This window comes from Suillus fuscotomentosus (genome assembly GCF_016647785.1).
Source record: "Suillus fuscotomentosus strain FC203 chromosome Unknown F5891scaffold_15, whole genome shotgun sequence".
Taxonomy (NCBI): Eukaryota; Fungi; Basidiomycota; class Agaricomycetes; order Boletales; family Suillaceae; genus Suillus; species Suillus fuscotomentosus.
This window is the reverse complement of record NW_024539527.1, coordinates 516,644-542,924: the sequence shown is the minus strand read 5'-3', so window position 1 is coordinate 542,924 and position 26,281 is coordinate 516,644. Positions and strand designations below refer to the sequence as shown.

Sequence of the window (26,281 nt, the reverse complement as noted above, 5' to 3'; positions counted from 1 at the left end):
TAGGACTGGAGCGATGACTCGAACTGTTTAGCCTTGGGAAGCGAAGTGCGACTCAAGTAGAAGATTCGAATTTTACCCAAATTTGCAAATGTATGATCAGGCCAAGAGCGATGACATTGTATGGCTGACAGGGGATCGAGGAATATCGACTCAGTCACCATGTTACGGAAAGGGAGTCTAGTGCCTCAGTATGATGCGAAAGCGATGTGCTAATAAAGTAAGTTTTGGGACTCCTGCCTCGTGTTAAAGTGACGACGGCATCCCGTAAACATGACCAATAGGCTGTTCTATAGTAGCAATATCAATAGACGTTATTATTGAAGCGGGGTCAATGACAACAAAAAGGATTGTTGGCTGACATAGAAAACACAAAGGTTCTGAAGGAGAAAACGTACTTGAAACAATTGAACGACATCTAGTCGGGATGTGGCAAAATAGAACCACTACTCGCAGTGGTTACCCGTGTACTAATAGCCAAAAAGACTGTGCGAGAGTCTCGGAGGATGGGGCGACGGATCAGGCAGCCGTTCTCGGGGCAGTGTGCCGACGACGATTGTTGAGATCAAAGTGAACCGCCACAGCCGCGGCGCCACTTGCTAAAAAGAGTCACACGCAAATGCGGAAATGGTCAGCAAGCGATATAAGCGCTGCAGCTTTCGGCACATGAGAAGACTCAACGGATGAGGACTGTTGAGAATTTTAATCTCGACTCCCGGGTGCCTTCGTTGCACAGTCTATCAGTCATGTTAAGGGACAAGTAGCACAATGATAAAACCGATGACGGCGTCGTCACTAGAGTAAATCTGCTGTGGGAAGGAAAGTTACAAAATAGGCGGCCGAGGGCCGAGGTGTTTATTACGGTTCAAATTATTATTAATGTGACAAATGTGACAATAAATATTAAATAATCTTGCCACCAAAACTTACCCACGACTACCGAGCCTCCTTCCCTTCTTTACGCCCTGCCTCGCTGCCATCAACATCTTTCTTATTCTTCCTTTTCTTGCAACCGCGTCCGTCGTTTAATTCTGTACTTTCTTCCTCATCACTCTATCTTCCCTTGATTTCAGCCTCCTTTTGCCCTATCAATGACATCCGTAGATCAGGCAGAGCAGTCTGCTCAGGCGAGTTCATCTCATATGATGAAGACCACAAAACGGGGGAGGCCTTTTCTCAAGGTGAGCTTGTATAGTCTTCTCAATGTTATTAGCTAATTGCTTCGGCGCAGGACACCCTTGACCTATTTGCAACGCTCATCGTATCTCTTCATCTGACCACGCACAAACAATATTTTCGCACTTTCCCGAACTCATTCACCACGTCCGTACTTGATCGCCCATTTCCATAACTTACATCTCATACTCTTTCTTAGGGATGAAGCTGCTGCGAACTTGGCATCTCTCAAGTTCTCTCAGTCAAATCGCGGGCCGGATCCCAGAGATAAATCACGAATAGTGACGACTACTACCACCACGACATTCTCGATGACTCGTGACATGGCAAAGGCTATGTGTCAACACTTCATGGACGCTCGCTTGATCGAAAACGCCGCCGATCTTGGTAGCAATCTTTTCAAAGATCGCGGTACTTATGTCCTCACGCCCAAGGGTCTCCATGTCCTGGAACGATTCATATCCAAGAACGGCATGACTTCCGACCATCTGCAACCCGTATTTGCCTCTCAACCAATATGCATCAAGCTATTACATCTAGAGCGTCGGTCGGCTGACGATGAGATTATCGTTACACAATCCGTCATAACTGCGCTCTTCCGTCGATTTGTTGGTCGTCAGCCCAACTACCCCACCCAACTGTCGACTAATCCGCAAGATGCCTTTCAAGAATACCACGAGCGATCCAAGGGTGTACCTTTGATGGATGTGCAAGAGCGCGCGCAGCCTTTGCTGGGCAAAGCCACGGTCATGCACAAGCACTGTTTCGCTGCCGTGAGTGCTCTTGAATGGCTCTGCGACTTCACCTCTGTTGTTGGAAGAGAAGAAGCGGCGGAGATGGCTGCTCAGTTTGTTCGCTTCGGCCTCATCATATTGGTTAGCGACAAACGGAAAAACAACGACTCTGCCATCATTTTCACCGTTCGTGGCTCTACCCCAGGCGGGAATTCTCCAGTCAGCGTAAGTTCCAGTCAATGAATCATTCGCAGGTGTTCTTATCGAATCGTTTGTTCCAGCAACACGGAGAGTTCCGATGTACAGCTAAAGCTATCTATAGAATCACAGACGAAGGCAAACGACTCGCTCAGTGGGACGAAGTCAGCACGTCCCCTTTCAGCTCGACGGTGAACCTGCATCATGTCGAGCGCTCGTCGCTAGAAAGTGAATCCATCAATGGTACTCCGAAGACGGGAATTGAAGCAGCTGATGCTAAAATTCATCGTCGCATATCCATGGCGGAGAAGCTCAATTCCAGTCACGAGGCTGCAGAGAAGAAAGGCAACGTCAAGAGCAATACCGACCGTCTCAAATATATCCTGGAAGAACCATCATATCGCGCTCTCTTCCGTGATTTCCTGAAGGCGAACTTCTGTGAAGAGAATTTGGCGTTTTGGATGGATGTCGAAGATTTCAAGCGCAAGTTCAATACGACTTCTAGTGCACAAGCTGCAGCACCTACTCGGTCAGGCAGCAAAGCGACTCCAGGTCAAGCCGCCATGGAGAGACATCACGAGGCTTTGATCCAGACTGCGTTCCAAATATACAACAAATACCTCGCGCCATCAAGTCAGAACGAGCTCAACATTGATCATGGCCTTCGGCTCGATCTCGCCAATTATCTTGGTGAAGTGATGGTTGGCCTGCACGGCAAATCGTTCGACGGACAAGTAGATGCTAGTCAAGCTGGCTCTTTCAACGCCACGCAACTGCAAGTTCTGATCAAACTTTACACGCGCATTCAAACGCATGTTCTTCGATTGATGGCTATGGACTCGCTGCCCAAGGTATGCTTCTTTTTTGCTTCCAAGATTTTCTCCTTCTTACGTTATTAATGTGTGCAGTTCATTAAAACGCAGCGGTTTCTGGACGCGCGGCAGTGGCTAGGAGAGGGGGATGCGCCAGGTGATGACGTTCAATTCCTCACCAGTCCCCCTGCTCCTCCTGGCCTCGGTTCTGAGGAGACCGGTGGGGCTTACATCACAGTGTCTTTGAAAGGCAGTGAGCGAGAACACCGGCATCACCAAAGAGACATACCAGGGTCGCCACATGTCTCATGAGCGAATGTCCTCTCCATTTCGCTTTTCATGGACTTATTCATTGCTACTCTAATTGTGGCGTGCTTGCGGATGCCTCCTGCACGACATCGTACAATCATCAACCCGGCTGACCACCGTATGCTCACCATCCATGTTGTTTTCTCCTTCTATCGCATTTGATTCCAAACCCGGGGGGTTATCGTTTCATAATTTCTTCATCGCCGTAATTGTTTTCATCTCTTTGGCATCATCCAGTATAGTATCCTGGGCCGGCTTGTCATGCTTTAACAATATTCCCCAACCCTGTCGAGCCTTTCCATCTCATCGCATTATGACGGTATCTTCTCTACATCCAGTCCCTTCGCGGTGTACAGTCTACTTAATACCCTACACTTACCTACTGCCTTGTTATGTAGGTAGCACTTAATTTCATGACTTCCTGTCGTATATCAAGGAGTCATATGCTACTTGTTGCATGTATGTACTTGAGGTGGATTGATTGGATCATCTCGCATGTCGTGATCTCTAGTGACAGTGATCGGCAAGATCTCAGCTCCATGGCTTGCAATGCATAGCAAGCACTATTTGCATTATTAAACAGACACGGTCGTGTTTAGAATTAATGCAAGTAGTACAACGACGCATCCGAGGGCCAGGGCTCCGTGTGTCCCTACGTTCCTATTAGGCAGCTGCAAAGACCTTTGTGCGAACATCGACAACAGTTTACCCACACAAGCGCAAACAGCTTTAACTTGCATTGCTTCCGAGTTAATACCGCGACGTTTCAGAGTGTTCAGTTGGTGTTCAGTGACAGAACCATTTCTGCATCCGCGAGGTCGCACACGAATCATGTCTTGGATATGGAACCCAGATGGTGATGCTCCAAAGCCACCAACAGAGGACAATATGACACAGGACCCATCCGACCCTACCAGGAAGGTGACCAAGAAAGCTGCGAATCAACCCTTCTTAGCGTACGTGGCCGTTACCTGCTTGCAGACTCCATCAACTAACGATTTATAGTCATAAGCAATATAAAGAGAAGCAAGAACAGGAGCACCTAGCATGGCTTGAAAGAAATCGCGAGCGTGAGGAGAAACTCGCCAGAGGAGAAGAAGTTGGTCCTGCGGAGGAGGATCCTACTGCCGAGCAGGAAGTAGGGTTCCTCGGGCTGCTGAAGTTCATTGTGTATTTAATTCTCATTATTGTCATCGCGGGCAAGTTCTTCACTGGCAGCTTCCTGTGGGAATACGATGGAAAGTGGGCGCGGCTGAAGACATATTGGCCAGTTCGTTTGGTTCCATTAAGTTCTTCATCGACATCCCTGACTTTGTCCACACACATTGTAGGAGCAAAATGGACGCTTGTTCTCAGAAACATATTTGGCCACATTTGATGGGCGTGACCCCGCAAAACCCCTGTACCTCGCGGTATGGTCAACAGTTTCAAGTGATCGTCCATACACCTCATCATTCTCGTGCAGATCGATGGTGACGTATTTGATGTCTCGAGTAGTAGCAGGACGTACGGTCCTGGAGGTCCTTATCACCATATGTGGGTATATGCCATGCTTCCTCGACTTCCTTATCGATTATTTGCAGGGTCGGAGTGGATGCAGCTAGGTCGTTTGGTACAGGATGTTTTGCCACTCACCGCACACATGACCTACGAGGTCTGACCGATGACGAGCTCAGGGTCAGTGTCGATGACGTCTTCAGTGTTCACACAGGACTAATCTGTCAATACACATGTAGGGCGTCCAACATTGGAAGAAGTTCTTTGCAGAGCACAAAACATACTACAAAGTTGGCAAAGTCCTGCACCACCCTATTGATCCCACGAGTCCGATACCTAAACATTGCGATGCAAAGAAAGAACAGAAAGGCCATCCAACAACTGGGAATTCTAACCCCATGTCCCATTCTAAGGGTGATTCGGAGGTGCCAATCCGTGAGGAGTTATAATCTACAGGTAGAGCTATTGATGTCCGTTATTATAAAGATAATAGGCACGTATGGCATGTATATAGGATAGTGTTGCATCTAGCATATCTACATAAGTTTTTTTTCATCATGGAGTAGATTGTCCGTGTCACAGAAGCATCTTCAGGTTGATATCCGCATACAGCTAAGTGCGGTTTTTTTTAGGACTGACGGTAATGATCAGTATGATGTCTTCGACAAGGGACCACTCGCTTGCTTACCTGAGGCGCACCGTGCGTCATAAAGTAGTTCCTCAGTATTGGAAAGTCAGCAATTGATCCATTGACCATTGATGAGAAGGGGCTCTCCCGATACTTGGCGACGATGATATTTCCGCGCCACGCAGTTGCCTCTCTGAATGATCGCCCCTGGATCTCCCTGATACACTTATTGATAGGGAAGGGCATCCCGTCACGAGAGACAGGTTGGATAATAGATAACGTAAGGATGAACGAATTTTTTGTTCATACCGTCGAGAGCCTCGACGAGCTATGAGTCCAACGTCAGATTTCGGCAGAGATGATGTGACCTTGTGCTCACATGATAATGCCAGGCTCGGGGACCGAGGCCTTCGGCGATGTAGTCCATATAGACTTCGGGATGTGGCATCCGAGAAGGCAGGGTGCTATATGGAGTATGTGGGTCGGGTACCGACATGGGGCTTGTCATCAAAGCCACCATATGTGGATTGCGGCCGTCAGAAGGAAATAGGAGAGCTTCGAATGACACTAATTGGTCCATGAATGTGTTTCCAGAAGGAGATGGATTGGAGAATATGAGTGAGATTTAAGCAGCAAAGTAGAAATAGTTGTGAACCTCGAGTGGACTTGAAGTCTTAGCGGTGTAGTCGAGCACTTTGGGGAAAGAGGAGTGAGTGACTCTTCTTTATAGAGGTCTTACCTGGAGACATGAGGATGGGCCGCCGAGATCTGTGAAGTATCACAAATAATACAACGGTTTTAGTGTAGGCACGAGGACGGTCAATAAGAACAAGTTAACGATTTAAATTGGATGTGCCGCGAAGTAGATGAGTCGCGTTGAAGTGGATTTGCAATTTGATGATGGGGAGTCATAATAGTCTTCCCGATCTACCCTTGGTTGTTCTCAGCCTGGATGATGCGTTGATGGATCATGATCGCAGTGCTTGTAGTGACTGTGAGTGCGGGAAGCAACGTAGCATAATAAAGCCCTACAAGTGTGGACGGCACCGACAAATCGGGAAGTTTTAATGCTTATTAGCTTATTCTATACCGCGCCGTCATCTCGAGGTCGTAGACGACATAAAAATTGCAAAAGTTGACATAAAAATCAGGGTATGTGTTTTCTGTACATGCCTTGAGGTCGTTTCTGACAGTTTTGGGGTCGATCATTAGCAACGCGTGTTTGTCTGCGTGCGTTTTTTAGTCTTTCGGCTCGGCCGCACTCTCACAGTTGGCCGGTTGAACTAAAGGTCAATCTTATCTGTTACAACTCGCTTGCGGGAGTCACGAATAAAACCGACAGATTGATATAGCATCGGATCTGGCAGAGCCTCTTTTCAATTCTACGCAGGCCCATCTTACAATGTATCGCGACGTTGCGTTCAACCTGGCGGTGCCTCAAATTGGCCGTCGAGCAATACGGCGTGTAAACAAGGGGTATATGAACGTGGATGGAAGTCTTTCGCGGCCGACTCATGCAGCCGGTCCAGACCTTCTCTAAACAGATTGGTCTCAGCGGTACCTGTGCACTATTCAATGGTGTAAGATCCCGTGCACCAAATCTCTAAAAACCTCCGCTTACAAGCTGACCGTGAAGCAGATGTGACTTGTACGACACCTTGAACTTCTTGATGGCTGTCCGACCGTCTCCTTAAGGGTGTCATGGGATCATTTCGTGACAAGGAGACTCATCTAGGCTCAACCTACTACCAACTACAGGAATGTTCTTTTTTCATTCATTTGCTAAATCTTCTGATCCGTTCCCTGGGGGCACTCTCAAGGCACGTTGTAGTGGCCGCAACCGCTGGGCCCAGAGCATGTATATTGTTCCTAGTATGTGGCGCAACAATTTTTTTTGCGCCAAGTACCAGGTATGAGCAACAGATTTTTGGGGTTCGCTCGCCAGTGAGACCATCAATGTATGATATACCTGATTGAGACTTGAATCGTTAATGCCCGGCATACACACCAATGCGTGTTCGTGATGGGATCCGCCGTGGATTCAGCGCCACCTGTGATGTTTTAGCACGGCGCGGTTATGTTGAAGCCCTAGATAAGGTGAGATATCGGAAGAATGTATGAATCATAGCCGGAGAGTAGCTTTACGCCAGCACCGTGATTTCATGTGCTGTAGGTAATGCATATCCGATGGATCAGTACTCAGTCCATAAATGCATAAAGTTCTTTTACTTATCGTCCTGGCCCAACCAGACCACTCAATCGAACAAAAGATCAGTATAATTGACTCCGTTGAGAATCATGATCCATCAATTATTCATGTCCGCATGGTAGTAATATATCAGGCTGGTGGTTGCACGCAGCTGCACAGCACACAGACTCGAAATGTATAAAGTCTCGAGTGCTATGTGTACTCCTTTCGATATGATTAATACCGAAGTGGTATAATAGCTGGTATGTATTGGGTCTGTTTGAAGTTGATACAGGAGTCCATGATTAGTTATGAGTTAGTGTGGACGGTCTCGATCAGACATACCCTTCATGCTGTCCCATGACGAAAAGCACAAGCTACTAGGCGCGCCGGTATCACACGAAGCTTATTTTGCCGGGCTGGGTTAGGTGCCTATCGGGGCGAGATGATCAACGTTGCAAGCTAAAGTTCATTTGGCGCGCTTGTCAACCGAAAAAGGTAACTAAGTTATAAGCCGCCAGGGCGTCTATTGTTTTCTAGTAGCACAGACCCTTGACCTTTCTTTGCAGAGACAAGCCATTTATTGCTTAGACTATCGTCTTGTGCATCATCTGGCTACCTATAGCATCAGAATGAACAGTGGTAACATTCTCGTTGCCGCTCAGCTCTCGTCGCTTTATCCTTCCTCTAATGCCATATCCCAAGTTCTTCAGACTGAACGTCGAAATCTGCCACTCCCCCCACCACACACTGACACGGATTCGTCCTCAGAACACGCTTCATATTCATCAACATTCTATGCTCCTCACACAGGAACAATCCTTCTACGCGTTATTCATGGTGGTCTGATATTGGAACTTATCTCTCTTTCCACTGATGTTCCCCCGATTCGATTCGTCTTCCCCTCTGCAGTCTTGCCCGCTCCAGCTATCTTCGCATGGGGCGAGAAGGAGTTACACGTATTAGCAGTAATCTCTAGCGGCTCATTATTCCGTTTGGTTCTACCCACCGTCAACCCGACGCGATTATGGCACGATCCATTGCCCAAACAGTGGAGTCGAGAATATATAATCAAAAACGTGCCAGAACAATTCTATGGCGTGGTGCAAGCACAAGGTTTACTATGCGTGGCGATTGGGTTGACAAATGGCTCCCTTATCCGCATAGAAGCTGAGAATATCGGAGATGACAACTTCCATGGTATGTACCTTTAACGTCCGTAAGGTAGTCTTTGACATTTCTCTGCTGCGTAGACCTTTGGGCGGAACATGTTTACTCCCCAAGTTCATTTCTGGGAACACTCACTTCATATTTGCCTAGTTTACAATCCTCGAGTTCTGCAGGGTCAGAGATTCTCTCTGTTGCTAGCAGGCCGCAGCCCACCGAGCTGGGCTATATGTGGACGCTCTCACGGGATCGTACTTTACGACTATGGACAGCAAAAGGTGGCTGTGTTGCCTCCAAAACTTTGTCTTTGTCAGGCAAGGTGTCAGGAGAGTCATATGTGACTTCCAACGGCATCAAATCTGAGCTTCTTGGAGCTGAGCCACGTAATCTCCTCCGGATATTTGGAAATGGGGGCGACGATGAAACCACGTACGCCGTTGCGTTTACGCCAACTCCTTCATATCCACAGTCTGGTGGTTACTTCCAACTCATTGCTATTAACTCCGATCAAATGCGCGAGGTTCAAACCGTTGAATGCTCTGCTTCCAGCGCTCATTGTCACCTTCAAGATTTCATAATTAACGATGACTTCCTATACACATTATGGGAACGTCAAGGGTCCTCCATGACAGAGAGAACTAGGTTAAATATAGCAGTGACTGATGGTTCTGATGCAATTTGGGAGACTGCTACCTATGGAGAAGAGACGGACTTGACTCCTACGAATCTCGACGAGCTCCTTCGCTCCCCCGGTTCGTTGACCGATAAATTCATGACCGCAATTTTGAGACCAGGCGTGTTCTCTCCACTTACTCTGCGGACTGCTGTGGAGCAGTACACAGATGCATGCCTCTCAGTCTCCGGACCACATCCACCCCCTCAACTCACATCATCTTACCCCACTACGGCAGAGAATATCGCTGCGGTGGTCGGCTGTACTGTGAATTTAATGCAGGACCCACAGACAGGGGCGTTGCAGCATGATCGGTATTGGAATGCGCTCAAAAGAGACTGGGAGGGATTTGTTGCACGTTGCCGTGAAGTTGAGCGGAGCGCCCGCTGGCCTCTGGGATTAGGTAAAGGGAAAAGCAGAGATGAAGTAATTGTGATCGAACGAGAACGTGTAGGTGTCTATGTGAAGGAAGACCTGCCACTCAACGTTCATCGGTACCTTTCGGACTCCCTCCCAGTGGAACCTCACTTTGCCGTCTTGGACATACTCTGGACACTTTGCGACAAGATAGGACACGAGGCGCTTCAAAATCTGGAGACCAGGATTGTTGATATTCTCCATCAAGAGATTGCATTTTCCATCGTGGATATTATTGAAGACCAAGCGCAGCGCTTCAACTTCAAGGCTTCCCTTGATGAGCCATCAGAAGTCAGCATTATAGCAAGGTTGCAAGGCATAGAAGACCTCGACGGTGCCGTCCGAATAATCCTTGATCTCGTCGCAGGCTTTGAACAAGAAGTAAAGCAAGAAGAGGATGAAGTCGAGTTATTGCTCCCAAGCAGTCGGTCTGATTGGACGACCGCTTTATCCGCATCATACATCACGACGACAGTGCATGCCCGCTATGATATATGCATCGCACTGGTCACCTTACTGTTCTTCCTAGCTGATGATCTGAAGGAATGGGATCCTTCGCTAGTAGAAGAAGTCTTCGCAGTGTTCCGAGGGTTGGCGATGTTACGATCTGTAGCACGCCAACCTGCAGCAGATACAGGCGGTGAACAAGAGGCATCGGACGAATTATTGACCACTGACGATGTGATCGCTCGGATGAGCAATATGCATGTGTCTAGGAACCAGCCTCGCTTTGTCCCGACTTTTTCGCTACTTCACCGCCTTGCAGGTCAGTCCGGTGAGACGATGGAACTACCGGGGGCAGCTCATCGTTTTTTGGACGCGAGCGGCGTGCTTCAGTCTACTTCCCCTGCTCGGGTGACGCAGTTCGAAGCGCTCTTTTGTGAACGTCTCCGCCTTTTGGGATACTACGAAGTTGCCCGAGAAATGTTGGCATGGCTACCGCGCACACCGGGCGTAGTATTCATTGCCGCATGCCTATACATCAATATTGGTCGTGCTGAAGATGCTGCCCAGCTGATGGAAAAAGTTGCTGGAAGCTTTGGTGAGAACGCCGTCTGAAATTGACATTTTCGTGCTCACGGTTCTCTTATAGGTCATGATAGTGGGCTCTCATTGGAGGATGCGGAAACGCTAGCCTCCGTTTTGCCTGGAGCTGTGCTCTTCGATTCTGAATTCACATTTTACATCCATGCATCTGCCATTTTCAGGTCAAATGGCCTGGTTCAGCAAGAAGTGTCCTTCATTCGGCTTGCGCTGTCTGTTGCACCCCAGGACATTGACACAACTGAGCTATGGTTCGGCCTCATTCGAGGATATATAGACCTCGGCTTCTACGAAGATGCATACTCGGCAATCATCGCAACCCCATATGATAGCGTGTATGTCTTCAGTTCAAACCCCACATATTCGCTCACAATGGCTTCAGGAAAAGGGAATGCATTTCCCAGCTGGTTTATCGAATGTGTGAGGAAAGTACAATCGAGCAATTGATGTCGTTCAATTTTGCTACCTTTTCGGCCGAGATTGAAGATGCATTAGCGTTCAAAGCACGCAACACAGACCCTCGAGCACGTCCCTTCTACTCAAGGATACTCTACACGTGGTATACGCGCAGAGGGGACCATCGCAATGGTAAGTTTTCGACCGTCTAAATTCGCATCACTTCTTAAACCCTTGATCCAGCCGCGCGGACCATGTATCAACGTGCACGTAAATTCAAGGAAAACACCGCTCAGTCAATTGACGTTATCACCCTGATGGAAGAGCAGCTTGAGGCATACCTGCTCGCTATCAATTCTCTTTCTCTCTTGGCCACCAAATGCGCTTGGATTGTGATACAAACTCCACCAAGTGCCATGATTGATGCTGAGGTATGTGGTCAGAATCTTTCGTTATCTGCTGTTGACGTTTGTCACTAGCCTCATAAGCGACGGAGGCTTTCAAAAAATATTCCCGATTCAACGTTTACTGGGGACAAACAAGATTCAGAAATCATCAATCTCAGTAACATTAAGTACGACTACACGTTACTTTCTGCTCGACTGTGGTTGATCCGAAGAGATCCCGCACTTCTGTCCGCTGCAGGCTAGTTCATATTCCATAATCTAGACCTCCATCTGACTCACGTACTAACGTAAACATTTACCCCATCAGATGTTCTGCTTTCACCGGCATCGATCGTACTCCGATTGGGCCAAGCAAACCAGTTCGACATGGCGATGGCTACTGCTCGAAGCCTCGATGTTGATATGAGCGAATTATTTACGACATTAACAAGCCAGTGTTTGCGGCTATCTCGCAACCCAGAAACCGTACTGTGAGTTGACCTCATTCCTGTAAACTGTGCACTCACTTAAAAAACACAGCCAAGAAGACACGTCAGATTGGCTACTCACTGACAACGTCTCTTCTTGGCCTGGCAGCCCCGCCGACCGTGGGTGGCGGTACCTCCGTGTCGCGCTCGAGCGGCACGACAGCGTAGAGACGGACTACAAGTACAGTAAGACTGCTTTCGAGACAATTCTGTCATCCGATAGGTCTTCGCCTCCGCCTCCCTGGTTGGTCCACTCACTGGAAGTATGTGCCGCCTTTCATCAGCTTATGAATCACGGATGGCTGTGCTAACTGTGATGTGCAGGAAAACCATCATGAATATCTTATAAGAACGAGTCTCCGCTACGACATCATCGAGAGCGCACTAGAGCACTCACTCTCACTCTTGCGCAAGGTTCGTTTTTCCTCTTCTCTCACCCCGATTTCCTCAAGCCATCCTTCAGGCCAACATTGCGTTCTCGCATGCATCTCAAAAAGCCGCTAGTGTCACCTGGCTCCCATATACCCTGATCGACCAGGTGCTGGCCGCTTCTGCTCAAAACGAATTGACCACACACGGACAAAAACTGCGCACCGAGTTGCAGACGGAGGTGAACAACCGTGTCAAACGAATGCAGAAGATGAGTCGCTTTGCGGTTTGATCATAGTGCGCAGTGTCTTGTATATCTGACTGCCACCACGTGTACATACAATGCGATGTGTTCGACAAGGATTGACTGTCGCTGGCCCACGGCGCTGCGAGAGTCGACGTTTGAAACTAAAAAGAAGAATCAAAGTATCACTGGGCTTCGTTGTGATGCTGCTGGGACAATACATTAATAATCATGGCAAAGCCGTACGATCCCACCTCGCGAGCCCCGTTGCAGTGTGCAGACGAGCAACCTGGTCCTAAAGACAGGTGTGCAAAACGCCGTCGATTTATTTTTCTTTCGATAATCAATTACGGAGGCCTGAGGCCTGAGTGGTAAACGAGAAGAAGAACAATTGGTTCGATGGAGATACATTTAAGACTTCCTCTGCCTCTTCCCACGGCCACCATCGTCACTCGGAGCTGCTCGTATCGCTCCTAGTACATCCTGTAGACCCTGATCCGGTTTTTGTACAACTAATTTGTCAGAGCTACCGGCCGCACTGACGGCAGTTCTTTTGGTCATCGCGCCCAGATTCGTGTTGAAAACAGCGTCGATCTCGTCTTCAGGCCGGCCTCGTCGTTTCTTGGACGTCTTAGATGGACGAGAGACCTCATCATCGTCAGGGTTTGACATCGGCGCTGTCGCAGAGGGCGCTGGAGGAGATATGGTTGGTCCGGAACTTGGTTTACTCTGTGATTGCAATTCTCTCCACTCATCTGGTCGTCGTTGTAGAAGATATAAATTGATGTTCCGAGCGAAAAATTTTCCGAAATAGGATGCCGCAAGAAATTGCTCGTGTGTTATGAGAGAGCGTGCAACTTTTTCCTGCACAAATATTTGTAAGATCGAGTGCGACAATTATGTGAATGACCTACTCTTAAATATGGATCGGCGAACGCCCAACACCTATCTCCCACTCGGCTTCCGATTCGGTCATCAACCAGTGTGTGGTAATGACCAATGAGGGACATGACAAGAGCACGCTTCACTTTAAAAGGCACAGTTTCCGAGTCAAAGAGTACGTCTATAACCCTAGAGCTTATCGGATTTTGAGATAAGGAGATCAGATCTTCCGTGGAGAGGGACTTGATGCTGTAATCGCTTACGTCAATCTTTTCACTCGACTTAACGCCTAACCCACCTCTCGGTAACCATCGTACAATGCGGTTCATTGAGCCGAAGTAGACTTTGCAGAATTAAGGCACCCTGAATTTTTGGTTCCTTTGAATCATTCACGTTCCCTTTTTTCGAGCTTTGCTGTGTATCCTCAGAGCTGCATTTTGTAAGCCTTGTTGCCAAGTATTCCTTTGAAATGTTTATGAGTTTGATGTCATTATGGAGTAAAAAGAATGGATACCTGAAAAGGCTTTAGAACCAGTACACATGACACAAGGTGACTACGATCTTTCGGTTGAAATAGCTGAAACGCGTTGCACACCGCCTATCAAGATTGCCTTAATTCAGTAAACTTTATGAATGGCTAAACCATACTTGGCAGATATCCTTTTCGTGAGCACGAAGCGTGCATGCTCTATCGATCATGGCGCGTAACACCCCAGTTCTCGCTGATCCTATACTCATGCGAAATGATAAGAACGAGTAAGCCAGGTGGGTGATCATTACATACCAATGATCTTATTCCACGAGCTCTCCAGCTCCTCAAGAGCACCTTTCAACTGCGTGGGATTTAACCTCTCTGCAGCTTTAGCTACCACGAAATTAGCTACAGGATGTGTAGCCAGCCTCGTAAGCTTCCCCTGAAAGTAAGTCGCCCAAAGTATCGTAAACGCGGGATCAGGACAACGGGAAACCATCGTCTCCAGCAAGTGAGAGGAGGTCGGGTCTCGAAGAAGCGTGACAAGGTAGTCAGATGCCTCCAGTTGTTCATCAGGCTTTCTGTCTGGCACCGCTCAATACATGATCGAGATACCCCAGACAGCGTGTCAGGGAACTCACGACAAAGTGTAATAATCCCGACCAGGACGTGATCCATAAGAGAACCAGGCAATGAAGATTCACCATGATCGGCTTCAACCTCAAGGATAAGCTGCGAAGTTGATCAGTTTGCATCTGGTTGAATGTTGGATGTCATGTACCTGGAGTAATGGGCTGGCTACTTTATTAGCAGCCAATGCTCGGACCTCGTTGTCGCTGAGTTCGCTCTTTAAGACGCGCACAAACCTGGTAGCAGCCTCGCGAAATTCGTTCGGCACCGATCGAGTAGGATCAATATGATCGTAGCTCTTATTGTCAGCGAATACAGACTTCATGGTGCCCTGACGAGCTTTCCACGCGCTGCTTTTCTTCGACCGCATGTTCGACTGTGCTTTATGACTTGCAGCAGAACTTGCAGGCGATAGCAAGAGGAGCAGAGCACGGAGAACATGCGAGGCAAAAGGGTCCATCACAAGGGACGTGAAGACCGGTGCGAGTTCCTGTTGTACAGTTTATTGCGGTGCAGGATTTCTAAGAAGCTGTGACCAACCTCACATATGTCCAAGATGAGACGTGTCAGAGTGCGCAGTTCACCCTTGTCCTTGGAATCGGGGATAGATGGATATATACCCTTAGTCTTGCAACCAATCAGGGAGATACTGAAGGATCGGTAATAAGTATGCTTACTTCGCGCGAGACGGAGTCCACTGCTACTGTGAACAGAGTTTGACAGACATGCGAAGCAAAACGGTGTTTGATGAGTGCCTCGTATCTACAAATTACTTGACATTTGGATAGGCAAACTACAAAGAACTGCTCCCACTCACGAGCCGCTCAAACTATCCAAAAACACCCTTCGAACAAAGTCATCCATCGAGTGCGCCATGCGTTCTAGAACAACAGAACAATCCGGATCCGTAGCCAGTTGTTTCTCTTTTTCAGACATTTCACTAAGTGCGGCAACGAGGAATATCCGCTTTGCTAGATGCAAGGACTGTCAAACACTTTCTGCACCGCAGTTGCTATTCCAAACCTTCATTCGGATCGAGGTCTGCGGCTTGATCCTCCTCGTAAGGTCTCTCCTGCTGCCAAGTTCGAATTTGGTCGTCGACGGTTCTGAAATATGCCTTTATGTCAGGGTCTACATAACCAAATGGTGCCTCCGGATGGGGCTCCTCCAATTCTCGTGCAGGGACTATCCATGACGGTCGATTGTGATGTTCGGCATTTTGAGGTGCTTCATTTGTGTCGCGAGAGGGCTGGTTATGCTCCTGTGTTTTCTTATGCTTCTTGCCTCGTTTCCTGTTTTCGTTCGGCATGTTGACCAGAAAGCCTAGAGAACAAATCGAAAAATAAGCATGGGAAGGACCCCGGGATTTGAGAATATGTGCCATATTTGGACTTGAGTCACTTGACCCCTGGCAGCACGTCACATTAATGATCCACCACGCTCACTCAGGCTGGTGACAAGACCTTATAACACATGGCACCAACATCATGCTCGCTATGCCGCGACGCAAAGGCAATTTTAAAACGCCCTAAAACAGGGCAGCAGATTTGCAAGGACTGCTTCTTCTTCGTCTTTGAGACAGAAGTCCATCATACAATCACAGAATCAGAGCTGTTTAAGCCAGGCGATCGAGTCGCAATCGGTGCTTCTGGCGGAAAAGGTAAGACTATTATTCAAAACTTATCTGGCATCTTATTATTCTTGTGGCAGACTCCACCGTCCTCGCGTATGTCATGAAGACCTTGAACGAGCGGTACAAGTATGGCCTCGACTTATTTCTCTTGTCTATCGATGAAGGGATCACAGGTTATAGAGATGACTCCTTAGAAGTGCGCTATTAAGTGTGCTATATCGGAGTATCTTGCATATTGATTAAACCTCATGCAGACAGTCAAACGGAATCAACAGCAATATGATATGCCCCTAAAGATACTCTCATATAATGAACTCTATGGCTGGACTATGGATGCCATAGTTGAACAAATAGGAAAGAAAAACAACTGCACATTTTGCGGTGTCTTTCGCAGACAGGCGCTTGACAGGGGTGCAGCTAGTTTGCACGTTGATCATATCGTCACTGGGCACAACGCAGATGACATTGCGGAGACTGTCCTCATGAATAGTGGGTCAAAATGAATGTCTAAGGCAATTCACTGACAATTTTGTAGTAATGCGTGGCGATATTGCTCGACTTGGACGGTGTACTTTAATTTGCACCCAGGGAGAGGATACAATCAAACGATCCAAGCCCTTCAAGTATGCTTATGAGAAGGAAATTGTCATGTGAGTACTGTGACATGGGTGGTTTTATTCTGACTGATTTGGTTTTGTAGGTACGCTTACTTCAAAAAACTGGATTATTTTTCAACAGAGTGTATATATTCGCCCGACGCCTATCGAGGACATGCACGGACGTTTTTGAAAGATCTAGAGGCTGCTAGACCCAGTGCCATCATAGATATCATTCACTCCGGTGAAGCATTTGAAGTTAAGGAAGAAATAAAGGCAGCTCAAAAGGCCCAGCGTCAGTGATGTCATTTTCACATAGTTATAATACTGATTTGCCCGCAGAAACATGCAAAAGATGTGGGTACATGTCTAGTAATGATCTTTGCAAGGCATGTACGCTGCTGGAGGGTTTGGAGAGAGGCATGGCGAGCTCTGTCATAGTGAGTTCAGATTATGCATTGGTTAAAATGATCGAGCACTTATTCTTGTCTAGACTGACCGTGCCCGTAAGAAGATGGACGCTATAGGTCCTGCACCGGATAACATAAGAACAATTCCATTATTTCGTTCAACACCAACAATTGCAGTGGAGCTACCGTCGCAATCTTGAGTGGGCAGCAGTTGCATATTTATTCCCCGATGAATACTATCACTTAACGGTGCTAATAATAATTCGCTCAATCATATCTACATATCTACTAGTATACGTACGAGATACCGCCGGGATCGGGTGCAATTGCATCCACTACGTCATGCTGTGTTGCTGACGCCTGTCTCTTCTTTATTGTTCTTTGTTCACTACCATGGCGACTTCTGCTTCGTCGTTGGCCTTCACAACAGGAGCAGGTATCAGATCGATAAGAAAGACTTTTGGCGATACGACGGATTCACTGCACTCCAGGACATGTGGGATATTCGTGTCAATGAGAATCAATTTCGGAACATGGCTGACCCACACTTTCTTAGCGCGGACCGTGCTTGACCTGTGAAAGGATCCGTCCACGAATCCACTCGCTTCCCCCCACCCCAATGCTCTGACCTGGCGGATGCGGGTAGCCCTCTGGTACCTCGGGTTGGGTGGTCAACCCGTGTCATACTCGCACGACCACGCAAGAATTTCAGGGGACCCTCGAAAGGCTAGCCAAGGCATTCCGATGGATCAACGAGGGATACTATAGGTTGACTCTGATTGGTTGAACATATCTCATACTGACGTCCTCGTATTTCTTTTCTACACATCATACACTTGGTCACTGCGGGTTTAACCACGGTCCACCCACACCCGCGATGCTCTGACCTGGCGGGTGGATGCGGGTAGCATGATACGCCGGGTCAACCCTATGTCGTGTACAGCTGTTGCGGTAATAATGCGATGAGGATTTGCAACTTACGGCGACCGTCGCCAATATTCAGTAGTTCTACACCCGTTTCCCAATAGACCTTGGCTGGCAATCACAATAACTCCGAGATGTCGAGCGCTTTTGGTACCAAGTCGACAGCTGGTCGGAGATGCGAATGTCCAGTAGTTCCATGCCCAGACTTTAGCTGGGAAGATCTGCTGGCATTACAGTATCATTTACATCCATTTGAAGGTAGACCACGTACGCAAGAGGAACATTCAGCACATAAAAGCCAGCCGTTTTCCTGCTATTATCCCATCCTATATCACACGAGTCACTTGCAAAAAAATGCGTTTCTTCTCTGCAACTGTCCTCGCCGTTGCCGTTGCTTTAGCATCAACAATCTCTGCCATGCCCGCCGACGCGACTGGGGCCGATGTCAATTGTCCGAAGTCGTGCCTTTTTGACAGTACATGTGCCAAGTCTAATTGCTATGACGGGCTCTGCGTGAGTATTAGTAGTTTTCCTGGATTTATACATGACTTACCTAAATGGCAGGACTTTTTTTTCTGCCACTGAGGGCAGTAGAGACAATGAATATCAAGTAGAATTGGGTGTTGCAACTACAGCTTCACAACTTGTAATCGCGTGGGCAACACGTGTGCAGGAGGAACATATATAGATGAAACAGTGGCCATGACGGACAAAGATCCAGCCATCACCTGAGAGTTGTATACAAGGGCGTCCACACTTTTGATGAGGCCGCAGGACAGTACTTAGTGAGTCCTCCTCTGCTGCCCTAAACGCAGCTGTTCTTGGTGTTTTGTTCGCACGGCCCTTAGTCTCCGTATATTGATCTTAGTCGTGCTATAGGCTATAGCTATAGCTATGGGAGGGCTGGGTCTATTCTTATGTGGTGTCATGCCTTGAGCAAATATATGTTGGAGCTTGGATGTCGACGCGAAGCCGGAGATTGAACATTGGGAGAATTAATGCACTAGTACTACTATATATGACCGGACCCTCGTGTTCACCCTCTTTCCTCAGTTCGTTATCTGGGATAGAAGGTGCGTCTCTTACATTGTCTCGCCCGCCGTGCACTAACTTGTACCTAAGTCTGACTTAACGTTTAGTTCTAAAAGGTTATGAGCCCTGACTCCACATAAGGAGTCAGAACCTCTAGACGCGCAGGGGACCCTCGAAAGGCTAGCCAGGGCATTCCGATAGATCAACGGGGGGTACTATACTATGTCGACTCTGATTAGACATATCCCATACTGACTTTCTCGTATTTCTTTTTTGCACATTATACACCGGTCACTGCTTCAACCACGGGTTCACCCGCACCTGCGATGGTCTGACCCGGCGGGTGGATGCGGGTGGCCTCATGATACGCCAGGTCAACCCATGCCATACCCGGCACGACCACGCAAAAAGAATTTCAGAGGACCTTTGAAAGGCTAGCCGTATTCGGGTGGATCAACGGTGCACGCTTCCTGCAATTATACCCATTACTGTAAGGAACCATACTCAGCATAGAAAAGCAAGCTGTCTTCGTACTATCCCCTTCAGATTCTGATCCCACGTCACGTCCTCACTCACAATGCGTTTCTCCTTGGCAATGCACCTTGCCCTTCTTGTTGCTTTGACATCAGCAATCTCAACCTAAGGCCATTGACGCTGACACCGAGAAATGTGACTGGTTTTGCCACCACAGTTCACAATGTAACACCTGCAGTCGTCAGGTTTGCGTGAGTTTCTTTATATCCTGTATTTAATTACATGACGCACTGGAACGGCAGTTCTGGCACATGTGCTTTGTGGGTCGTGATTCTTCCACATTGGTGCAGTATGATTCGTGACACTGACGCGTGAGTTGCTAGTAATTTGTGGAATCAATGAAGGTGCATGAGGAAAACTTACAGCCATCTGTATATCGGAGCTGATGTGAAATTTCGTTCGCTCTAAAATGTTAGATAAGAAGTGTGAGGATACAAAAAAATACTATCGAGGAGCGTGCACTGTCAGCAATTGTTGCTCCTCTCAAAAAAATGAACGTGTCTCACACTGTCACTTTGCCCAGAAGGAATCACGCACAAAATCAAGAGTTGTGCCGGGGTATTAAATTAACGTGTCAAGAAATGACACAGTTACTACATACACTATTCACGCCAGTAAAGCTATCAATATGGCTTGACGCCCCAGCCCAAAAGGGCAAATGTGACGGGCAAACCTTCAGCAGCCAAGATGGCCATTCCAGCATAGACCACTACCTTGGTCAATACTGAAGAAGGATAGGAATTGGTCTCAGACTTCGACATTTATCAAAGAGACAGACGAAACACTCACCGTCAGCATCGTAGTGCCTGACTTCCTTGCGTTGATATGACCCGTTGCTGTTCTTGAGCTCAGATCCGCTATAATTTTCTCCATTGGCTGACGGTGAATCGTTATTCGACTTTGCACCCCTTCGCTTGACCTCACTTGTTCCTCCTAACGCAGATCTCTCCCTGATTGCGCTGACCTCTAGGACGCCAGGAAGGTCGATGAAACTCGGAATCGGGCGCAAACTGCTTTCAACTGGCATGTGTTGGTAATCTGTCGCAGGGGTGTAGAAGCGTCGGTGTGGCAGGTCGAAGGAGGATGCAAGAAGGCGGAAAAGAGGAGGAAGAACGAGGTGCAGGAGCGACTTGGCTAAAATTCGCCATACAAAAATTACAAGGATGCCTGTAGAGACATGTGAGCAAGAATGAAAACAAGATGGAAAAGTAACAGAGACGGACCGATAGTGACTTTGGCACAAGCTAGAGTCCACCACGAAACTGTATCCTCCAAAGTCCACGCGGCCCCTTGAGGTCCGGGCATCACGGAACTTAAGAAGCGCTCGTCAACGCCAGAGTACACGCTGTGCCACCGGGATAGTGCAATGCCAAGGAGGACAGAGACAAACGCGATGGCATCCTCGAAGCAAGGACAGTCATCGACAGGATGTGGGTGGTAATGTACAAGGAGTAGACAGATGGGAATCATCGTCAGCGGAACTGAAAAAAAATAAGTAAGAAAACCAGCAAGGATGAAAGATATCGCCTATCCAGTGAGCAGTTGCCAACCAATTCCCAAACGCCTCTTTCATAATCACATAGCCTCCCCAGATTATCACTCCAAGAAAGACACCAACAGCACAGTCGATGAAGGAATGCATGCCTGTGTATAAACGGCCGAAGACTACGGTCACGGCATATATCACGAGGATGATGCATGACGTGTAGTAGATTGATGAAGAGATTGCGACTGATTGAAAGTAGGCGCGTCTAACATAGCCAGTTATAAAAAGTGCCATGGAAACGCTATTCGTAGAATGCGTTGAGGGAAAGCCGTATTCAAGGTGATGCGTCCCAATTGCTGGGATAAGACAGTTGATAAACTTTGCAATGAAGGAATCTCGTTCACTTACTAAGTTACTCAGTCGCGTGACAGGAGGGACTAATGGACGAGGTGAACAAATAAGGTCCTTCAAAAACGAAGCAACGTAGACTCCAGAAGCCAAAACGATCACTAGGCTGTTTGCGATTTGAGTTGCAATAATTGGCGGACAAGTGAATCGTACCCTCGTCCGAGCTCCTCGTAGCCAAAGAAAAATGTCAAGGGTAGGCCAATCATGAAGAAAGTATGGGTGCCAAGAGTTGAACTATAGAGGAAATACAAGTCCAACCACGGGTGTCGTATGCATTCCTACAGAAAGTTATGAGATACATGGATATGTTGAAATATAAACAACACGAGCCTGCATCCGGGCCAATATTTGACTTTCTCGTTTCACCGAACTGAGAATTCGGGCTCGTATAGTTGCTCTCCACCATGGAAGTTCGGTTTCGTATACATCCTCAACATGCTGCGTATCGGTACGTCCTAGCTGCGAATGTTCTAGTTTGTCATGATGAATGGTGAGAATAGGTATCTTATTGTGCGTGTGTTCGTCGTGAAAAGTGACAGAGGATGGCGCGTGTGTGTATATAAGTACGAAACGTTTGATCCCGCGGAACCAATTCGCGTGACTCTCCTGTCTGTGCTCCACCTGTGCTCGTGCTGAGCTCCACTTGGTATATCACACGCGAACCGACCAGTGCCGACTAACGAAGAGTGTCGTCCTGCAACGCGCGCGCTGAAGTTAACAGATGATGTTGCACGTAGAGTATGATACAAATGTATTGACTTCACAATATTAATATTTCTACAAGATCGTGATAGACTCATTAGTCTTCCTCTGTGTTACTCATAGGAATTCGCGTATGAAATCCATTGGGGCCAACCGGCTGCTCTCTCGTCATCTCCGCAAGCAACTGAGCTCCCGGCACCCCCGACGTCTGTACAGTCGTACTCCAAAGCCTTGCAGTCACCTGATCTGCACTGTCCAGTACAGTTTCCCGCCGAGGCCTATGCAACAGATCCACCAGTCGATTTGCGAGGCGCCGTGAGAGGCTGAGTGAATGCTTCCGCGGGATCTTGTAAGGGAAACCCCACTGCTCGTACGGGTCACTTGAAGAGCTGTCCGCATCATGAAGTTGCATGACGTATGGTTTGATGCGTGGGTCCCAGAATACAGAGTAGAAAAATTGTGTCTTTTTCGACCCACTTAGCTGGAAGGAGTCTGTAGTTGGCTGCTCGCGGGATACGAATACAAGATTCCAGGGGCGGATGGGGGATGGCTCGTAGGCGGTGCCTCTTGCAGCACTGAGCAGGAAGAGCAGGCCCTGGGGAGATATCGGGCGCGGGTGTCCATACGTCACCTGCATAAGCCAGACTGTGGAGGTGCTATCGTCGAACATGATTGCATCAATGCCTGGGTGCACGAGCGCATGCTTTGGCGAGTGAAGAACGTGCGGATAATTCTTCGCTAGCACTGCAAGTTCGCCTTGGGTGGAGTATGAATAGCTTGAAAGCGGTATAGCCTGCTCTTCCTTGTTCACGAGGTCAAGCTTGGCACACAAGTTTAGGTCTTTGTGTGCTGGCTGGCAATGCCCCTGTGAGTCGGGACATCCGAGCTCGAAGGCCCCTCCGAACCTGGACATGAGAGCTATCACAGCCTGACGATAGAATATCTTGCCCGACTCCTCGGTGTCCTCTGAGTTAAGCAGGTTGTAGACAGTGTCCTTAACAGTGGAAGGGTCTAAGGAAGCGATGCCATCTGCGAGGAGCTTGCTGGCAACCTGTGAGACCGGATGGGGCAGGGGCTCTGTGCGGGTATCTCCGGGTTGTACGGCGAATAGGTTACGGTTGAATAAGGCTTTATGTTCGCGCAATATGGGATGCTGGAACCAGAAATTATCGCGAGCGCACTCCAGCTCGTTGAGGTAATATTCAGCGTGGCTGGGATGGCGAGACACTTGTATGCAGACGTGCGCGTTGGACCCGAAATGGGTGTAGGACCATCGCAGGGCCTCTGGATCGTGCTTTTCGTGCTTATTTGCAGTAAGAGCACTGAGGAAAATGGTCAGTCATCATGAAGAACACTAACATGATATTTTACCTCATCGCAACGATCTCGTCCCAAGTACATGGTTTCATCCACCGCTGAAGAGAAACTTCATAGCCAGGTGACCAGTCAATTTTGAAGCCCAGACTGTCCGGCCAAAACGTGGTGAAGATGGCCTTGCCGCACGTGCCCCACATCAATGCCTGAGTGTGTTCAGTGTTTGGGTGCGTGGTGGGATCTTCATGTGTGCTGTCGATAAGGTGCCACACATCTTCGCGTTGGAATAGTGGGTGATACTCGCTGCTCTCCTGCGGGAGAGTGAAGAACCCGTCCGCGGTGAAGCACATGACGGATGAGTGTAGTTGGTCAATTTGGTACGTCACCGGTTGACGAGCGAGAAGTCGTTTGACGAGGAGATATGCTAAGAAATGTGTCTTTCCTAAGGATGGTCAGTTGTATTGAGCAGCAGTGCCTCTGGAAGGAATTCGACTTACCAATGCCTGCTGATCCATGCACTACGAAATTGCGCTCGATTTCGGAGATGTTTTCAAAGAGTGATTCATACTCTGAACGGATGAGCATGGAAGTTGCTCCGTTTGGTAACTCGGCACCAGGGCATCCAGATAGATCAATAGCGTCGAAAGTGAATGGGTACACCCTGTATTAGCCTCAATATCATTCTAAAACCAAAAGAAGGGAAACCGACTAACCCGTGGATCCCTCTGAATCTATAGCATAACGTTTAATCCCTCGCTTCACAACAGACTGGTTTTGTTGTTGCCAAAGGAAATGATAGAGGGAGTGCGATCCCCGAAATGACATGTTATCGATATTCTGCATTATCATTTGTGAACAAGGATGTATAGATGAAGAACTTGAAAGTGAAGGCCGTTGCCTTTAAGTGTGGCGACATCCTCGGATGTGATGGATGACGGATGGGCGGATGTCTTACTTGGTGCTAAAGTTAGAGCTATTGAATTCTGAAGCCGTTGACTAAGCAATTGAATAACAATATTTTTAGCCAAACAATAGGGGTATAATTATTGTCCAAATATACCTGGTGGGCTCGTTAAGACTGTAATGGACGTCCCTCCGCTTCACAAAATACTGTAAAAAGCCGATCGCAATGTTCCAAGAGGTCATCACACTGGTTGTTGTGCTCTTTGGAACGCGTCAACTTCATCGTACCAACACGCTCTTTGCCCCATCTGTCACATTCTGAGACATAACGGAAGCCCACTTCGACCTTAGCTGTAGGGTCTGAATCGTCAAACTCCTGTCAAGCTAACTGTAGGAAGGCAAGCCAACGGCACTAAGCAGAGATGTACTGCAGAGATGGCTGCCTTGAATCCAGTTATGAGGTGGTATGGAGATCCAAGCCAACGAGCCTAAGATGTTTAGAATTATTAGAAATGGATTAGCTACAGCGGCGCATAACTCACGAGATAGAAAGCAAAGAACATGCACATTGATGATAAAGTATCCAAAAGAGCGCTGGCGATGTTTGTGCCAGCTACACCAGGTAGTACTATCAGGTGTCGCGTGGGTAACGTGTCAGAGTCTTGGAGTGACGCCTGATCCAGTCGATGGGCTATCAAGTCCATCTGGAATTTTGAGCTTTCGTATGAATGCGCGGTTTTGACCAACTGCCAGTCTGTAGGATCGTAATAGATTGGGTTTGATTCATGAGATGACATCCAGATCACGCGGGCACCATTAGACATTTGGTATTTTGCTAGGTGGGATTCCAAAGATCGAAACTGGAGCAAATCAACATATAAGATGAACTCGTGGTCAACTACACATACCAGGACATAGTGTCCAAAGACGTTGCACTGCCATACCCACCCTAACCCGTCTTGACTGAGTTGTCCAACTTCTTGCGTGTAGAATATAGGAGCTGTCACGGCCTCAACCCAGTTCATGGTGAATTGCTTGAGAGCTAAAAACCAATTGATGCTGACGAAAGAAGCGACTCCTGCATTACAAATGAGATGCGAGACATATGGGTATCTAAAGTGCCGTCAACTATTTGCACGTTGCCTACACTGAATACTCACGTTTTGATGACTTCGTCAGCGAATCTGAATACCGTTTGAATGCGCGACAAGTCTACGGTATGGACCACAATGTTTAGGTGTTTTCTGAAGGTCTCGGCATGTCCATCGTATCCTGGAAGTATTTCAAGGTGACGAACTTGTTCGTCGGCAAACTGGTACAATTTGTCGCGAGCAGCCTCTCCTCGTTGTCTACTGCGACAAGCAAGAATTAGGGTCAACCCATCGAAAGAGGCGTCGCTGGTTGTCGATTTTTGGACGTGGAAATTGTAATGAGGTTGGGCGTCTGTTGGGGACTTGGATATTAGTTGAACAAGTAGACGCTGGCAAATTCCCAAACCAACGCCGCTGTGTGTATTTCAGTAGAGACCAAGTTATGAACGACTTGGTTTGCTGCACCTGTTTGCACCTGTCACAACGATAACTGGCCACGACATGACGTCCGGGGAAAGACGTGCGTGAGATGTTCCTCGTG

The 26,281-nt window shown here is 47.9% G+C and overlaps 9 protein-coding genes across 9 annotated transcripts; 4 read left to right on the top strand and 5 right to left on the bottom strand.

The window, feature by feature from the left end:
• Positions 1-910: 910 nt before the first annotated feature.
• On the top strand, positions 911-3,434 carry F5891DRAFT_133609 (regulator of G protein signaling domain-containing protein). The gene is made up of 5 exons (XM_041370617.1): positions 911-1,178; positions 1,229-1,320; positions 1,373-2,132; positions 2,189-2,956; positions 3,014-3,434. Exons 1-5 carry the CDS (start codon positions 1,089-1,091, stop codon positions 3,227-3,229), a joined length of 1,926 nt encoding a protein of 641 aa, XP_041228480.1. The 5' UTR covers positions 911-1,088; the 3' UTR covers positions 3,230-3,434.
• Positions 3,435-4,057: 623 nt separating this feature from the next.
• On the top strand, positions 4,058-5,172 carry F5891DRAFT_948291 (cytochrome b5-like heme/steroid binding domain-containing protein; the record flags this gene model as incomplete). Its single annotated transcript, XM_041374797.1, has 6 exons — positions 4,058-4,182; positions 4,232-4,496; positions 4,561-4,638; positions 4,692-4,762; positions 4,810-4,903; positions 4,963-5,172. The coding sequence occupies 6 exons, from the start codon at positions 4,058-4,060 to the stop codon at positions 5,170-5,172; spliced, it is 843 nt and encodes a 280-aa protein (XP_041228479.1).
• A 127-nt stretch (positions 5,173-5,299) lies between these two features.
• F5891DRAFT_1127491 (uncharacterized protein) lies at positions 5,300-5,931 on the bottom strand (the record flags this gene model as incomplete). Its single annotated transcript, XM_041364185.1, has 4 exons — positions 5,300-5,335; positions 5,412-5,568; positions 5,606-5,679; positions 5,731-5,931. 4 exons carry the CDS (start codon positions 5,929-5,931, stop codon positions 5,300-5,302), a joined length of 468 nt encoding a protein of 155 aa, XP_041228478.1.
• Positions 5,932-7,884: 1,953 nt separating this feature from the next.
• On the top strand, positions 7,885-13,000 carry F5891DRAFT_133450 (nucleoporin Nup120/160-domain-containing protein). The gene is made up of 10 exons (XM_041370616.1): positions 7,885-8,739; positions 8,793-10,838; positions 10,890-11,175; positions 11,223-11,428; positions 11,480-11,667; positions 11,716-11,881; positions 11,951-12,113; positions 12,163-12,373; positions 12,435-12,524; positions 12,574-13,000. Exons 1-10 carry the CDS (start codon positions 8,172-8,174, stop codon positions 12,769-12,771), a joined length of 4,122 nt encoding a protein of 1,373 aa, XP_041228477.1. The 5' UTR covers positions 7,885-8,171; the 3' UTR covers positions 12,772-13,000.
• Position 13,001: 1 nt separating this feature from the next.
• F5891DRAFT_133440 (armadillo-type protein) lies at positions 13,002-16,041 on the bottom strand. Its single transcript, XM_041370615.1, has 12 exons — positions 15,731-16,041; positions 15,525-15,678; positions 15,385-15,469; positions 15,248-15,334; positions 14,859-15,197; positions 14,719-14,809; positions 14,390-14,662; positions 14,254-14,333; positions 14,120-14,203; positions 13,904-14,067; positions 13,638-13,854; positions 13,002-13,587 (listed from the first exon to the last, which is right to left on the bottom strand). Exons 1-12 carry the CDS (start codon positions 16,014-16,016, stop codon positions 13,135-13,137), a joined length of 2,313 nt encoding a protein of 770 aa, XP_041228476.1. The 5' UTR covers positions 16,017-16,041; the 3' UTR covers positions 13,002-13,134.
• An 88-nt stretch (positions 16,042-16,129) lies between these two features.
• On the top strand, positions 16,130-17,666 carry F5891DRAFT_133362 (uncharacterized protein). The gene is made up of 7 exons (XM_041370614.1): positions 16,130-16,367; positions 16,418-16,536; positions 16,595-16,829; positions 16,876-16,990; positions 17,041-17,231; positions 17,279-17,376; positions 17,430-17,666. The coding sequence occupies exons 1-7, from the start codon at positions 16,181-16,183 to the stop codon at positions 17,544-17,546; spliced, it is 1,062 nt and encodes a 353-aa protein (XP_041228475.1). The 5' UTR covers positions 16,130-16,180; the 3' UTR covers positions 17,547-17,666.
• A 2,715-nt stretch (positions 17,667-20,381) lies between these two features.
• Positions 20,382-22,339, bottom strand: F5891DRAFT_1021746 (PAP2 superfamily-domain-containing protein; the record flags this gene model as incomplete). Its single annotated transcript, XM_041361200.1, has 7 exons — positions 20,382-20,560; positions 20,626-21,003; positions 21,060-21,317; positions 21,364-21,678; positions 21,739-21,836; positions 21,884-22,008; positions 22,055-22,339. Coding segments are annotated over 7 exons (1,560 nt in total), but the record flags the coding sequence as incomplete, so codon positions are not given.
• Positions 22,340-22,464: 125 nt separating this feature from the next.
• Positions 22,465-24,691, bottom strand: F5891DRAFT_1021739 (uncharacterized protein). The gene is made up of 4 exons (XM_041361199.1): positions 24,460-24,691; positions 24,244-24,339; positions 23,804-24,188; positions 22,465-23,754 (listed from the first exon to the last, which is right to left on the bottom strand). Exons 1-4 carry the CDS (start codon positions 24,593-24,595, stop codon positions 22,530-22,532), a joined length of 1,842 nt encoding a protein of 613 aa, XP_041228473.1. The 5' UTR covers positions 24,596-24,691; the 3' UTR covers positions 22,465-22,529.
• Positions 24,609-26,278, bottom strand: F5891DRAFT_1021735 (NAD(P)-binding protein). Its single transcript, XM_041361198.1, has 6 exons — positions 26,206-26,278; positions 25,810-26,154; positions 25,558-25,762; positions 25,192-25,509; positions 25,024-25,137; positions 24,609-24,995 (listed from the first exon to the last, which is right to left on the bottom strand). The coding sequence occupies exons 1-6, from the start codon at positions 26,241-26,243 to the stop codon at positions 24,819-24,821; spliced, it is 1,197 nt and encodes a 398-aa protein (XP_041228472.1). The 5' UTR covers positions 26,244-26,278; the 3' UTR covers positions 24,609-24,818.
• Between the last annotated feature and the right edge of the window lie 3 nt (positions 26,279-26,281).

Excerpts from the sequence above, each read along its gene's own strand:
- F5891DRAFT_133609 (XM_041370617.1), top strand. The coding sequence starts at position 1,089 with ATGACATCCGTAGATCAGGCAGAGCAGTCTGCTCAGGCGAGTTCATCT. Across the intron at positions 1,321-1,372 it reads TTCCCGAACTCATTCACCAC|GGATGAAGCTGCTGCGAACT; the intron begins GTCCGTACTTGA and ends ACTCTTTCTTAG. Across the intron at positions 2,133-2,188 it reads GCGGGAATTCTCCAGTCAGC|CAACACGGAGAGTTCCGATG; the intron begins GTAAGTTCCAGT and ends CGTTTGTTCCAG.
- F5891DRAFT_133450 (XM_041370616.1), top strand. The coding sequence starts at position 8,172 with ATGAACAGTGGTAACATTCTCGTTGCCGCTCAGCTCTCGTCGCTTTAT. Across the intron at positions 11,176-11,222 it reads GCAACCCCATATGATAGCGT|GAAAAGGGAATGCATTTCCC; the intron begins GTATGTCTTCAG and ends CAATGGCTTCAG. Across the intron at positions 12,114-12,162 it reads CGCAACCCAGAAACCGTACT|CCAAGAAGACACGTCAGATT; the intron begins GTGAGTTGACCT and ends TAAAAAACACAG.
- F5891DRAFT_133440 (XM_041370615.1), bottom strand. The coding sequence starts at position 16,016 with ATGCCGAACGAAAACAGGAAACGAGGCAAGAAGCATAAGAAAACACAG. Across the intron at positions 14,334-14,389 it reads CTCGTGGAATAAGATCATTG|GATCAGCGAGAACTGGGGTG; the intron begins GTATGTAATGAT and ends GCATGAGTATAG. Across the intron at positions 13,588-13,637 it reads TCGCCGATCCATATTTAAGA|GAAAAAGTTGCACGCTCTCT; the intron begins GTAGGTCATTCA and ends ATATTTGTGCAG.
- F5891DRAFT_133362 (XM_041370614.1), top strand. The coding sequence starts at position 16,181 with ATGGCACCAACATCATGCTCGCTATGCCGCGACGCAAAGGCAATTTTA. Across the intron at positions 16,830-16,875 it reads GGAGACTGTCCTCATGAATA|TAATGCGTGGCGATATTGCT; the intron begins GTGGGTCAAAAT and ends ACAATTTTGTAG. Across the intron at positions 17,232-17,278 it reads GGCAGCTCAAAAGGCCCAGC|AAACATGCAAAAGATGTGGG; the intron begins GTCAGTGATGTC and ends ATTTGCCCGCAG.
- F5891DRAFT_1021739 (XM_041361199.1), bottom strand. The coding sequence starts at position 24,595 with ATGATAATGCAGAATATCGATAACATGTCATTTCGGGGATCGCACTCC. Across the intron at positions 24,189-24,243 it reads GCATGGATCAGCAGGCATTG|GAAAGACACATTTCTTAGCA; the intron begins GTAAGTCGAATT and ends GACCATCCTTAG. Across the intron at positions 23,755-23,803 it reads GACGAGATCGTTGCGATGAG|TGCTCTTACTGCAAATAAGC; the intron begins GTAAAATATCAT and ends CATTTTCCTCAG.
- F5891DRAFT_1021735 (XM_041361198.1), bottom strand. The coding sequence starts at position 26,243 with ATGTCGTGGCCAGTTATCGTTGTGACAGGTGCAAACAG. Across the intron at positions 25,510-25,557 it reads TCTTTGGACACTATGTCCTG|TTTCGATCTTTGGAATCCCA; the intron begins GTATGTGTAGTT and ends GATTTGCTCCAG. Across the intron at positions 24,996-25,023 it reads CTACAGTTAGCTTGACAGGA|GTCGAAGTGGGCTTCCGTTA; the intron begins GTTTGACGATTC and ends CCTACAGCTAAG.